Raw genomic sequence first — 14,485 nt, 5'->3', positions numbered from 1 at the left:
TTTTTGTATACAGGTATAACAGAATAGCTTTAGTGTAGTTGTTGTTTTAAACTTGAGTATGAACTTGCAGACTTGCAAAATGCAGCAAGATATTTTAAAAAACAGTTTCGTTGATTAAAAAACACTATATCGGATTCATATCGGTATCGGCAGATATCCAAATTTATGATATCGGTATCGGTATCGGACATAAAAAAGTGGTATCGTGCCATCTCTAATCTTAACACACAAAATATTACTTTTTTTCTGACAAAACTAATCAAAAATAAAGAAGCAGTGTGTGGAAAAATAACTAAACCCCTGCTTACAGAGGAAATAATAGGATAAGGAACAGCCAGCTAATCAAATGTCTCTTATTAAGAATAATAATACAAACAATAAGAATAACGTTATTGATCCCAGAATTTTTTCTGATGCTGCCTCTCCAACAGACTAGAAAAGCACACTTGTTGCTCAGTTATTCCAAGCACACCGCCACAGACTGATAGAACATCTGCAGCTGATGATAAAGGATTATTAGCAAGTGCAACTATCTATGACAGCCGTTGTCTTAGTTTGCTAGTCGGGAGCATTCAGAAGTGTGTTCATTATTAGTTGAAAAGATATCAGTAATGATCTTAGAGAAACGAAAACAATTTGAAGTCCAACATTCTACAGTGAGAAATATTATTCACAAACGCAATATTCAGAGAGACATCTGTCTGTGTGGTAAATATTAAAGTTCTTGACAGTAATTGGAAAAAGACTAAATAATTATTACTTGTTCAGAAGGGTTACTAGGAGCAAGACCCTTCACCATAAGAAGAACACATCAGCACAGCTTGAGTTTGCAAAGCTGTATCTCAGCAAACGATAAGACTTTTTAAACAAGTGGAAACGTTTGGCCAAGTTTGGAGAAAACCAAATGTAGCGTATCAGCACAAACATCTAATTCCAACTGTCAAGCACATTGGTGGTGGCATAATCTTTTGGCCTTGCTTTGCTCTGAGTCAACCATGAACTCCTCTGTATAGTATTCTAAGTAAAGTATTCTAGAGTAAAATGTGGGGCCATCTTTCCAACAACTAAAGCCTGGCTGAAACCGTGTCATGCAGCAGGAAATTATTCCCAGCACACCAGAAAATATACAACAGGGTGGCTAAAAAGAAAATAATCAGTGTGTTGCAACGGCCCAGTCAACATTAAGACCTAAACTTTGAAATGTTGTGGTGAGAGTTTAAGACAGTGGTCCCCAACCCCCGGGCCTCAGACCGGTACCGGTCCGCGAGAGTTGAGGCTCAGGTGTGAAATGTATAGTTTTCAGGGTTTTTATCGGTTTTCAGCGTTATTTTGTTATCGTTTTTATCGTTTACTCGGTTTTCCTGGATCTTTTCACGTGTGTTATGAATAAATCTTTTTTTCGGTACCAGTACTAGTTTTATTTTGTTGTATTTATCCGCAACACCTTAAAGGCCTGTCCATGAAAATATTGTCGGGCATAAACCGGTCCATGGCGCAAAAAAGGTTGGGGACCGCTGATTTAAGAGATCTCGGAATGCCCGGAAACCTCGATGAGCCTCAATGACATAAAGAAGAGTGTGCCAATTTTCATCCACAGGCATGTAAGAGACTGATAAAGTCATTAAGAAAATCATTACTTAAATATTTTGCTGCTATTTTTGAAGTATTTGAAGTATTTATTTATTTATTGTCATTGTCAAGAACAATGAAATTGCGTTTGGGGCTTCCATACAACCCAAAAAAAAGAAGAAAATAATAAATACCCCTTAAAACCCAAGTGTACATATTTAACCCAGTGTGACTCCAATGCAATAAGACAATCCTTAGCAATAATGTTCGTAGAAATTCAGACAAAGACCTGAGAAACATGACAAAATACAACAATGCAACCCATTCAATATTATTGTACTGTGAGATATGATATCAGATATGATAGTTATCTATTTAAGAAAGAGGGGGGGGGGGCAGGAGGGGGAAGAGAATAAAGATATGATGCACCAATGCAGACCAGTTCATTGCTATGGTGGTTTCTATAAGCTCTTGAATCATGGTGTGTACTTCTTCATTTGACAAAAACTAAACCAAAAGGGCAGCATTATGTTAAAAACTGACACCCTGTAATATGTCACATGTTGTTCTTCATTTGAATTTAAATCATTTTGAACCCAGGTAAAGACCTGGTGATGGTCTGCAAAGGGTGTACTATCTTTTATTATTTTTTGACTATATCCAAATCAAAAATTACTCCATGGTTCCTCACATTGTACACAACTTTCCTGTTTTGGGGGGCTACTCACTTGTTTTAAAAAATAGGGACAACCTAAACGCTCCCCAAAAAATGAAGGCGAAACATATCTATCGCCCCTGGTGTTTGGGTGCAGTATAGGTCATAAACCCTGTCTCTTCCATGTGAGCGGATGGGACTAGGGTCAAGTCAACACAAACAAGGTCTCCTCAGATAAATTTTTCCCATAGATGCTTTATGCAATTATTTGTATTTAGTATGCTAGATGCTTGTATAGGCATTTGTATATAAGAGTATGCTTATGCATATGTGGATGCTGTTAGGAATAAAATTATTAAATAAAGCTGTTTTTGTGATTTTTATATACACATTCCAAGTGTGCTCATTAAGAGCTGGCACTCCGTGTAGTAAAGGTCAGAAGCATTAGTTCAGATTGATTGAATTGAACTATTGAGATTGATATGTTGAGTTGCAGTGGGATTGCAAATATGCTTATAGATCATAACTAGTTAAAGTCAGGGGGATATTTTTCTTGGCCAAGGGAGTGTGAACAGAATGTCTCAGACTTAGCTAGCAATTCTCAGCTTGTTATTTTCTACTTATTATCTAATATTAATACAGCAAGGTTAGGGAGCGAGGTGTTTTTCTTTCTGTCTTTTTCCAGGAAAAGGAGCAGGGTCGAGACGATGACTGAAGTGCAGAGGAATATCGAGTCAGAGACGACAGGACCGGCCGCATTGTTTTTCAGGAGAAGATAGTCAAAATAATATTTGTTTTTGTTGTGATATAGAACTGCATTACCCCATCATCATCGTCATCCCCTTTGTGAAGCAGATCGTTGGTTCACATTGATTCCAGCGTGCTGTAACTTGTAATTTCAACTGCTGAAACAAATTAAATCTTTTAAAAGACAGTCACTCTCCTGGATTCCTGAAGGAAAGAAACAAAGAAAACAATGTCTTGTAATCTTTTTACCTTTTTTTAAAACCATTTTTTGAGCACTTAATTTACACCTTAATTTACACCATGCTTTGTTTATGGTCACACAATTTTCAAAAATTGTGGAAACACCCCTGCTTCGCTTTCACCCTCTAGCTCATTAGGGTGGACACTCTCCCTCTCTAACTGGTTCGTTAAGGATCACTAGATTGCTAGGGTCTGCTCCTTACTACATAAAGCACATTGAAATGTGAAGTGTTGTAAAAGAGTACTATATAAACAAAATTGAATTGAAAACTGCATACTTGGAGGTGCATACTTCCATCTAGTAAATACACAGTAGGGAGTGTTCATCACTGCTACTTCTCTGGGCATCAGTACAGCTCGTATCTTTTCTTCCAATTGTTCTTCACTCTTTTCCCTTCTGAGAGTTGTAGTGCTTTGGTGAGAGCCACAATCTCTGGCACCTGATCTGAGGCTGGCTGTGTAATTTTTCCCTTTTCCGTTCCCTTTCTCTCCCCTGTAACAACATCAGTCTGTATACAAGGTGAGATCCGGATGCTCCAGTGCAGGGCTGCCCAATCCCAGTCCTCGAGAGCTACTATCCTGCAGCTTTTAGATGCATCCCTACTCCAACACAGCTGAATCAAATGAATGGCTTGTTATCAGGCCTTTGCCAAACACGATGGCATGCTGAAGAGGTAATCAAACCATTTGATTCAGCTGTGTTGGAGTAGGGATGCATCTAAAAGCTGCAGGACGGTAGCTCTCGAGGACCGGGATTGGGCACCCCTGCTCCAGTGGTTCAGTTCGTAGATCTGATGTAGATGCAGGTAATTCTTCATAATCTATTTCATCCTGTGTGTCATAATTATTCCTCTGGCTTCTGAGTATCACTGGCGAACCATATGACCAATCTTAGTCACTCATCCTCTCATTTCCTCAGGGCTGCTGAACTCCAATTGAAATCCCCTGATGTGGAGGAATCGGCATAGACCAGGGCCTCAACGACCATGTGCCCTCCTTACCTGAGATCTGTGGTTACATCCACTTTGGCAGTCATATTGGGCCAATTTGTCATTAACTTATTTAATCTCTTGGTCCCCTCCTTCAAAAAGGACCACCTTCTCTCTTCCTCACACTGTTCACCAGCATCCTGTTGTTTTTCCTTCCTCTGCATCAGGTTCTCCCATAGGTGTGACATCTATTATCCCTGAATTCAACTACTGCCTGAGCTGTAGACCAGCGTTCCCATGTGTGCTGTAATATTTAGGCAAACTCACACAATCAGGTAATTCTGGGTAAAGTTTGGGCACAGTACAAACTCCAGGTCTTGTAGTCAGCAGTCCAGTTCTTTGTTATGTGGTCTTCACCTTGAAACTTGTAGTCTGGACTTTTACTTAGTCCAGTAGCACATATCTACGGTCGTCACCATGTGCTCTCGCTTGATATCCATTTCATCCCTCCTTCCTTCCATTCTTTCTGTGCTTGCTCATATTCTCCTAAGGAGTGCAGCCAAATACCCAGGCTGCACCCCTGGGTATTAGCCCCTCAAGACAAGATGATACATACCATTCCTTTTTCCAGTTACCCCCATCTCTTGTTGAATTTCTTTTCCGTTGTAGATCTGGCTTTCTTATCTTCTATACTATCCAACATCCTGTCGTTGACATATTTTTCTAATTGACCCAAATTCTCCATTTCAGGTGAGATTGCAATGTCCGCCATTACGGTCTTATTTAAATTCTCTTTTACTGTTTAATGTATTTTCATATTTCTCTTTTTTTTTTAACGTTTTAATTGTTTTATCTGTTTTTATTTTTGTTTATCTTCTAGGGATAAGGACTCCCTTACTCCCAGGTCTAATTATTTCTTTCCTTATTCCATTTCATTTCTCTTTTATTCTTTAAAACCAAACAAAAACGGCAGTTACTAAGAATTAAACAAAAAAATATATATTTTAAAATGATGAAAACGCAATGTTTTTCTCTTTTTCCAAAACTAGAAACCTCAACTTTAAAATTATTTTTGTTAAAGTAAAAAACTTTTGGAATTAAACATTTAAGACAGTAAGCAGCTGTGATATGACTGAATCTTTTGAGACCATTTTATTTCTAGTTCAAATTTAGGCACAGCCAGGAACAAAACCAGGGAAAAATATTTTATTTCAAAAAATGGGAAAAACATGCAACGTGTTTTAGGCTTTATCAGGGTAGTGAGTCACACCATTCCATTTTAGGAGGTGTCCATGGTCTGTACAGACTCCTCCAGCAGCTCCAGGTCAATTGGAGTTACAGCCTTGGTCAGGACACCTGTAGTTCCCTGTTTGTACTTGTAGTCGCCGGTTCTACAAAGAGATACATGGAATAAAGATTTCCAATTAAAAAAAACAAAACCCCAGAGCTCATCGCTTCCATGTAACAAGTCTGTGCTGGCGCTCATTTAATACACATTTCATTTTTATTAGCACAACATGCCACTTCATCTAAAGCACACTGCCATGCACATTAGTTAGGCGAAGTCACACTAAGCAGGCCCAGTGGACCCAAATCAGAAATGTGGTTAGTAGTCCACTCAGGTAAAGGTGACAGACTGTTAGGCTTGGACTACAAAAAATGCACTCTGTATACTCACAGCTGTAAGGCTTCAAGCTCAGTGACTCTTCAAGCAGAACAAGACAACAATTCAGCGTCTGATCATCAAATGCTGCTTGTCCACATGTCCAATTTAACACAAGTGTACAAGTGCAGCAGCTAAATATCTTGAATTCTCAGGTCTCATAGTGACTCACAGTCCCAAATGACAATTTATTAAAGGAACAGAACTTTCACTGTTCTTTACAATCCATTTGACTTGTGTTGGTCAGACATGAAGCAGCAGCATCTGCTCTTACAACTGGCTGCATTTGAGTGCTCAACGCGAATTGTGTGACAACAACCTCAACTTTGAACTGAAAATCCCCCAAATATGAGACGTTTTAGTTCCCCAACACAAGAAACAACATGCCTCGAGTTTGCGTTCACCACGTAATCACAGTTAAGCACAGGGTATAAAATAAAATAATAATTCATTCGTTCATTTCAAAGGGATGGAGCCTTTCCAAATACCATCAGTCTATGACAATGTTAAAATGCAGATGGCAGCAATCACACATGCAGGACTAATGATTAATAACTCCAATAAGGTGACAAAAAACAAAACAAAAAGTGTCCTGGGTTTAAACAGTGACCAGAACTTGACAGCTGCCTCATAATGGATCCCCTCTGTGTGATGTCTGGGTGCAAGAACAGACATGGCTCTTTACAGAAGGACTGGCCACATTGATTGCAAACTCAAAACCAGCCAAGAGGTGATTAAAAAACTGATGACAATGCAATGTAGGAAGAACACTGGCAACCACCAGCTCGACTCCTCAGCCTCTTAGTAGAGACACTTATGGTATCAATTTGGAAATACTACATCACTGTGTTCTTAAGTTATCACATTGAGAAGATTTTCAGAAAACTTACTCTGACCTTGAGATCAAGGTCACAGATTCAAACTCGTCCAAGACTTTTGGCAGATGCACATAATCAATTTGAAGCGCCTACGTTATCACATTCACAAACTTAAGTGTCCACGCCGCCCACCTGCCTGGTGGGGTGAGGACAACACCCCATCAGTCTTTTACAGCCGAGGGGTAAAAATTTGTAGTGGCCTGTTAAGGAGTACGTTTAGCAGAAGAAAGTTGTGTGAAATTTTTTACAAGTTGTTCATTTAGATACTTGTAAGGCTGCTTTTAGGGTCACAGCTTACCCCCTTAGTATGAGGAAAATAAACTTTGTGTCACTTCCTTCAGGCTGAGCAGGAGTTGGGGAGACAGAATCCGTAGTTATATTTAAAAACCAGAATTCAGAATTAACTCATCTGTTTCTGGGACTGAAAACTCCCAGAAAAACATTTCCATCAGCTCTGGATTATCCAACTCACGTCATCATGGTAACAACCTCAGGAAGGGATGAAATTCAGATGCTAATTCAAAAGCTAAACTATCGTTGCTGAAGCATTATCGTTCTTACCTGACACCTTTCTTGTTGGCCTCATCATGTGGTCTGATGTAGTTCACTTTGTTCTTGGTGATGACACACAGGTCGATGTTGCTGCCAGAGCCCAAATCATTAAAGATGCCTGCAGCAATGGCATCACGCACAAGCTGCTTGGCTGCATCCTCCTTTGGAAACAATTTTTTTTTTAAAAAAATTAAAAATTACATCATCACATTTATTTTTTTTAAAATCTGCAGGTAGCATGTTGTGTCTATGTGAACTACTTGTCTGACCATGTCTTAACCTTTATTTTAGTATAATGGTCTGTAAAACATTGGGAAAGAGTTCAGTACTGTGTTTCCATTTGAAAGTGATTAACAAAATCTTCCTCCACTGTTATTTTTTTTTTAATGTCACATGTGGTTACACGTAGTTTCATTTCTTTAAAATAGAATTCGTGGCAAATCCTTCAGGTATTACACTCTTCTTTGGAACCTGCTCCCAGTTTGGGACATAATCTCTACTTTTAAGATTAAGTTTAGGCTGCTAACGTACTTGCATTTAAATGTCATTACTGCATGTTAGTTTCTGTTTTGTCCTTGTCTTTGCACTTTTTTCACCCTCTTCCCTTTCAGTGACCGATGGCTGCTGGAACCTTCCCAACATGACTCTTCTGGTGGTTTCTTCACATTAAAAAGGGAGTTCTTTGTTCCCACTGTCACCAAGTGCACCTCATAGTCTTAATGTTGAGGTTTTCTCTCTAATACTGTAGGATCTTTAGTTTACAATATCAAGTACCTTGAGGTGAGTCCTGTTGTGAACTGGTGATATATAAATAGAATTAATTAAACTGAATAAAATACACAAGTGGCAGAATCACCTCCATGTCAGGCTTGTAACGGTCCTCAAACACTGCCATGGCAGCTAGGGACCCGGAACCTGTAGGGGGAAAAAAAATGTACATTACTAAGGTGCCAACTGCCATAATTAACCGAGTCAGAAAACATGACAAACAGAACACATTACCACTATAACTCATCTCCAGTCACCTGACACGACTCTACATTAAACACCATTAATCATGACTAAGAATCAATTCTGTCGGCATGAACCAGGTCACAGACCTATATTCATTCTTTTAAATGTGTAGGATCAGACCCTCATATAATCCTACTTCAAATACACCAAATTATTCCTAAATGAGTGAAAACAACTTTCCCAGTGAAAAGGTGAACAAGCTGGGTAACAGAAAGAAATGTGAAACCGTTTTACCCAGACTGCAACACCTCCTGACAGAAATTTAAATTTGTGAATTATCATTTTTATTTCATTTATGTTTTGCAATTTATGTTGGTCCGTCTATTTTAGTAGAAACATTTGTGACATTTTACAGGAAAATACCAGGATATATACATTTAAGACTATCAAACTAAAAATATCAATGTTTGATGTTTGGTTCATGTTGCCACTGTTGGTTTTACACAAATCCAACGACACATAAAGCTGGAGCTTATACATGAGAGGCATATAGCAGTGTGTGGCACTGACCCATAGTAACATAGGGCAACTTGTCAGTGGAGCCGTGAGGGTAGATGCTGTAAAGATGAGGGCCATTGCAGTCTACTCCACCCAGGACCAGGGCAGCACCAATGTAACCCTGGTACCTACAAACACAATCACATATACCATTTTCTTTTTTTATATAAACTTTTAACAAGAGCAGAAATATGCAATGTAATTTGTTCCTCACTTTCTTTAGGACTACTATTACATGACAATACTGAGTTAAAGAGAAGGAAGCGTATACCTGAACAGCATCTGTTTGAGCATGCGGTTGGCGGTGGCAACACGTGGCAGCCTGCCTGTGGAGAGGGAGTGCAACTCCAGGTTGGAGGAGATAAGCTGAGTGGTCATCTCTGTGTCTGCAGCTGTTCCTGCCCCACAGCAGCTGGACAATAATGCAGTTGCACCAGAATCAATGAGACATTAATTTAAAAAATAAATAAATAGGGATATTTTCTCAAAGCTTTGTGTGTACGTATAAGTATAAAATCTAGATTTAAAAGAAAAAAAAAAATCACAAAGCTCAAAAACCTGTTACTTACTAAATGTTTGGGGATATGTAGTGGATCTTGGAGCAGTTCTTGTCTGCTACTATCATTCCCTCAGTGGCTCGTGTGTCAGCTCCAAGGACAACTCCATCCTTCACGAAAAAAACACAACACAACATTCAAACTCTAAAGAGCCACTCTGAAACACTGCTGGCGTTAGTGCTATTCCGCAAAGGTAAATAATAATTTAATACTTTGTTTCTGAACCCAAGTATCTTATAGTACGAGTATACCAATTCTGCAGAAGACTAAATTCTGATTAACTGTTTAATTCTTTAACAGTCAACAGTTTTTCATTATTGTAATACTTTGTTTAAATCTATTGAAAGCAAACTTTAAAAAAATAAGTACCCTATGTTTATATGCACTCAACAATAACCCTGTCAGTGCGCCCCAGGGCAGCTGTGGCTACAATGTAGCTTGCCATCACCAGTGTGTGAATGTGTGTGTGAATGGGTGAATGACTGAATGTAGTGTAAAGCGCTTTGGGGTCCATGGACTAAATAAAGCGCTATACAAATACAGGCCATTTACAACACACTCGCTCCTAACTGACCAATGTGCAGCAGCCTGGTTTTGGTAGCTCACCTTAAAGACAACACCGCAGATTGTGGTTCCTGTTTTTCGAGCAGCAGGGACGCTGCAACCCACTTTGCTAGCTTCAATTTCCAAAACTGCATTTCTGTGAAGAAAAAATATTACTGGTATTACCTAACACGACTGCACAGCTACACAAACACAATTGTGTTCATATGTCATCTATTGAACATTTTTTACTTTCTACTGAAGCAGCCTTGCATCACAGTCAAAAGTTCAAAATATTCTTTACTTACATTGCCAATAAGCAAATAATACAAACATAAAAAAGCTTTGGTTTAGAATAGCACTCACAATGACAATAACAGAGCTCAGTTTTGTTTTTTGTCTCACATGTTTTTGAATTTCCAGAGCAAGATGGCTAGTTTTAATACATTTTCTTTAATGAGTCGCCTTTATCAGGGGAACGTTTAAAGAGCACATAGGTTTTAGAATATTAGTTCAGTTAGTTTTGCATTTCTATTTTATGTCAGTTAGGCAAAAAGTTTTTCATATTTATATTATAACACAACAATTTATATCATAACACGTTATAATATAAGGGTATATTATGTAATTATTATATTATAACATAACCATGTTATAACTTGTTTCAGTCCACTTTTCATGTCAATAACTGAATTGGGGGTCCGCTTCGTGTTTTTATCGTTTTAAATATTTTTTCTTTAGCCCATTTTGAATATTTATTTTAAATTCAGTTGCGTTTTAATTTGTTTATTGAGTACAAGATCCTGACTGCGAGTCGCTGGAAGCAGGTGAAGGAAGGGACTGCCGAATGTTGACTGGTTGACAAGTGTGCCGGAATAGAGCATAGTGATCGCGGAGTTGATCGTGAATGAGAAAACCCCGAAAAAAACGTCAAAGATAAAAAAGAAGAAGAAGAAAAGAATGAAAAGGACAGAGTGTGAACACTTTTTGACACTCAGTTCCACTTCAGCTCTTTATATGTTACGACCCAACAAGAGCGGACAGACACTGTCTATGCACACTTCATATTTAATTTAGCCAATTTTGCAATATGGTTTCAGTTAATCTTCATACTATTTCAGACGTCTCGTTTTTAATTTGGATGCGAGTTCGTGTTTTTTTCACAACTAGCTAACCATAATCCCCTGATTGGCTAGGCTAGGCGGGGGGTTCGGGTTCCTAAATAAAAACTGCCAGGACCTGTTTTATTTTACCTAACCTAACGAAGTTCAGACTGTTTTTTTTTTTTTTTAAACGAAATGACTTCACTGCAACATATATAAAAACACACGCAAAACCCACTATGAACAGCAAAGCCTGTCGTGGTTTTAAACATGAGCGGCATGTGAATCGTTAATACTAACATGGGGGAAAAGCCTGAGTCACTGTGTGGAAGCCGAGTTAGCATCACTGGGAAAGCCAAACGAAAAGGCGACAAACCTAAGCGGCGTCCACATTTAAACAGTGGCATCTATTAAACTCAATGATGTACTTCCTCTGCTCTAATTTTCATTCGCGGAAAAACGCTCACCTTTTACAGTTGTCGAAACTGAAACCCCCGAAAGCTGGCCGGACTGCTGTCAGTGTCGCCATCTTAGTGAATGAATGCTGTATTTCCGGGAAGTAAAGGAAGTTGGTCTATATGTTACGGGGACCATATTGCGGTATGGCAAGCCAGAAGAGCCAAACATCGGCACCGAGTGGCGTTTTGAATGCCCCCACTTGAGTGGCAAAAAACCAAAAACGTACCACTGCTCAAATTATCTCAAGTCCTAGAAGTAAAAAGGCAAACTTAAGTTTCACATTCTTCTTTTATTAGAAATAATCGGATTATTATGATTTGTGTGGCATCAAATTTGATGCAGAGCAGCTGATTGTTCTGTAAATAGTTTATTTAATGTTTATTTAAAAAACGCCTTGGCTGCATTTTTAGGTAAACAGCTGCAAAAAACTTTGTTGTTTGCATAACTCAGTTACCTTTTTGAAGAAGTAACTATATAATTAATTGCCCAACATTGGTCATTATATACTGTATTTTGCATACAGAGAGTTACAGGACTCTGTCCCAGACCCTAGACTCATACTCATAATATAAGTCAGAGCTTTATTATAAAAAAAAAAGAAGAAGAAAGTTTTGTTTTCAAAATTGGAGTTCAAGTTAACAATAGTGTTAACATACTACACAGGTCATGAACAAGATTCTTTTAAAAATTTTCATTGTAAGTGGGCTAAAGCAGTTAATTAAAAGTAGTCCAACATAAATGTAAATGCTGTAATTTGATTATTTTAATAAACCATGTAACTTGGATGGATTCGATGCTGGCGTGACCACAGTGCACCAGGGCCGTGCAGAGACGTTTAAAGGGGCGGGTGCTCAAAGTTAAAAAGGGGCACATTGAACCAGGCTGAATAACAACAACAAACATTCATCAAGAATCTAATATGGGCAACAAGTAAAGCAAACGTAGCCTATGTTTTACCTGATGGGTACAATGTTGCTGTTGAGGGGTTGCTGCTGCTCCTGCTGCTGATAGTGCTGGAGGGCGGGGCTGTGTTGATCTGAGACTGTAGACATTAAAAAGTCCATAGGAGAGATGGTAGCTGATTAAACAAGTGTCATGAGATAATAACAAAATGCAAAGACTGGTGACAGTGCTTGGAACCATAAGGCAACAAAAAACTGTGAGAAATAAATTAGGCTCTGCCTGTGATTCACTCTTTGCTTCTCTTCTTCCTTCCATCCCATCATTTCATATATCACTCTCCACTTGCTGTCTATCTGAGAACAAGGCACAACTTGTTATTGCAATAAACTATAATCTAATTATCCACACCTAACAACTCTTGCACTTAATCTATAATAAAATGATGACAGAAAAATGTTATAGCACTGCCTTTAGTAGCCTCACACAGCTCCTACTGTTTCCTCCTCATGTCCTTACCAGGCATGTCTGGACAATGTTATATCATGAGTAATAATTTAAAATAATCCATATACATAAAACACACACATGCACGCACACAGTGAAATTTTAGACCTTCTTCATAATACTGTATATACTATGGGCATCCTTACATTATTATTTATTACTAGAGCTACAATAATAAAGCAATGAGGAGGGGGAAGTAATAAATATGAAATAATGTCATTATGATGATTCCATTTGTTTCACTATCCACTCTGTGCAGGGCAAAGCTTATTTTTACTGCTGTAAAATCCTAATTTTGTCTTATTTAAAATATAAATCTAATATAATCTGCTTCTTAATGTATGTTCTTTAAAATACAGTGTGTGTTTTTTAATATATTATAATTATAATAATGCATAATTATGTGGACATGCATATTAGATCATTTTTTAGTGAAATATAATCCCTCCAGAAAGGCAGGAAAAGCCCTGTAACTTGCTTTAAAACTAAATATGTTTCTAAATACTTTAAAACTAAATATGTTCCCTAAAACGGTGACAGAGCTACAGACCCATGACAGCCTTACACAGGTAGCCAGCAGCTGTGACCAGCACTACTTGTGCAGTTAATAAAAGGACAGGTAATGTTTGTCGCACTGTTGCACAGCTCGTTTGTTTCAGTTCATCAGTTGCAACAAGACAGCTTACCAACGTGTACAAAATAAGCGAATACTCCTGGGTGCTATACACTACAGTGTACGCTGTACACCTACTTACTGGTTTTGTCGCATCAGTCTGTGTCTCTGAGTTAACTTGTGTTTCTCCTACAGCTCCGGACCGGAAAAAATGCGCGTGCTCTTTGTGAGCTCGTTCCCGGCTCGTAACCAGCGCGTTCTGCCGTCAAGGGCGATCATTGGTTAAATGTGATCATGTGACTGATGCAAGCCAGATCCTTTTATTTACTTACTGAGACTGCAGCGTGTTGTGCGCTCTGCTGAGAAGGTGATTGGCTGTAGACTCCCATCTTTGCAGGACCTGTACACCTCCAGGACACTGCGGCGTGCAGCTCGGATCTCAGCTGACCCTTCTCACCCTGGATACAGTCTGTTTGACCTGCTCCCCTCAGGCAGGAGGCTCCGGTCCATTCGCACCAGAACCTCTCGCCATAAGAACAGTTTCTTCCCCTCTGCTGTTGGACACATGAACAATAAACGTACGACTGTCCCCACCACTAACTCATGACCCTACGCTGTGTTCACTGCATGATTCCATGTTTTGGCACTGATCACCACCTGCACTCATGTATATATCTTTCTACGTAGCACTTTTAATTCTTATTCTTACTTTTATTTTTTTCATGTCTATTTAAGCGCAATTTATGACAGCATGTTTTCACTGAAGCACCGCAGCAATTTCCTAATGTTGTAAACCTGCTCAACATTTGGCAATAAAACCCATTCTGATTCTGATTTAGCAAAACTGTGATTAATAGTTAAATATTATTGTTGAGGGGCACAGACAGGACTCCGCACGCACACACACAAAAATTTTTTTAAAAAGTTGCCTCAACAAAAGGGCACTTTGGGCACCCATCAGGAAAGGGGCGGGGCCCCTCCAGCCCCCCTCTGCACGTGCCTGCAGTGCACACATCTGCTGTTGCTCACAAGAGACCGCTCAGGGAGTTTGTATGTTC

At 38.9% G+C, this 14,485-nt stretch overlaps 1 protein-coding gene across 2 annotated transcripts; it reads right to left on the bottom strand.

Annotated features, from left to right (window-relative positions):
• Positions 1-5,264: 5,264 nt before the first annotated feature.
• psmb7 (proteasome 20S subunit beta 7) lies at positions 5,265-11,571 on the bottom strand. 2 transcript variants are annotated; one of them, XM_085280450.1, is made up of 9 exons: positions 11,416-11,571; positions 9,909-10,002; positions 9,315-9,412; positions 9,017-9,157; positions 8,758-8,873; positions 8,090-8,148; positions 7,243-7,394; positions 5,819-5,845; positions 5,265-5,531 (listed from the first exon to the last, which is right to left on the bottom strand). In XM_085280450.1, exons 1-9 carry the CDS (start codon positions 11,475-11,477, stop codon positions 5,420-5,422), a joined length of 861 nt encoding a protein of 286 aa, XP_085136576.1. In that variant the 5' UTR covers positions 11,478-11,571; the 3' UTR covers positions 5,265-5,419. The 2 variants fall into 2 exon arrangements, with proteins under 2 accessions (XP_085136576.1, XP_085136577.1); XM_085280451.1 differs by lacking the exon at positions 5,819-5,845.
• Positions 11,572-14,485: the final 2,914 nt, after the last annotated feature.

This window comes from Mchenga conophoros, linkage group LG7 (assembly GCF_057382185.1).
Source record: "Mchenga conophoros isolate Kocher_MC1m ecotype Shallow Benthic linkage group LG7, M_conophoros_male_GT1.1, whole genome shotgun sequence".
Classification (NCBI taxonomy): domain Eukaryota; kingdom Metazoa; phylum Chordata; class Actinopteri; order Cichliformes; family Cichlidae; genus Mchenga; species Mchenga conophoros.
This window is presented reverse-complemented; position numbering and strand designations above follow the sequence as displayed.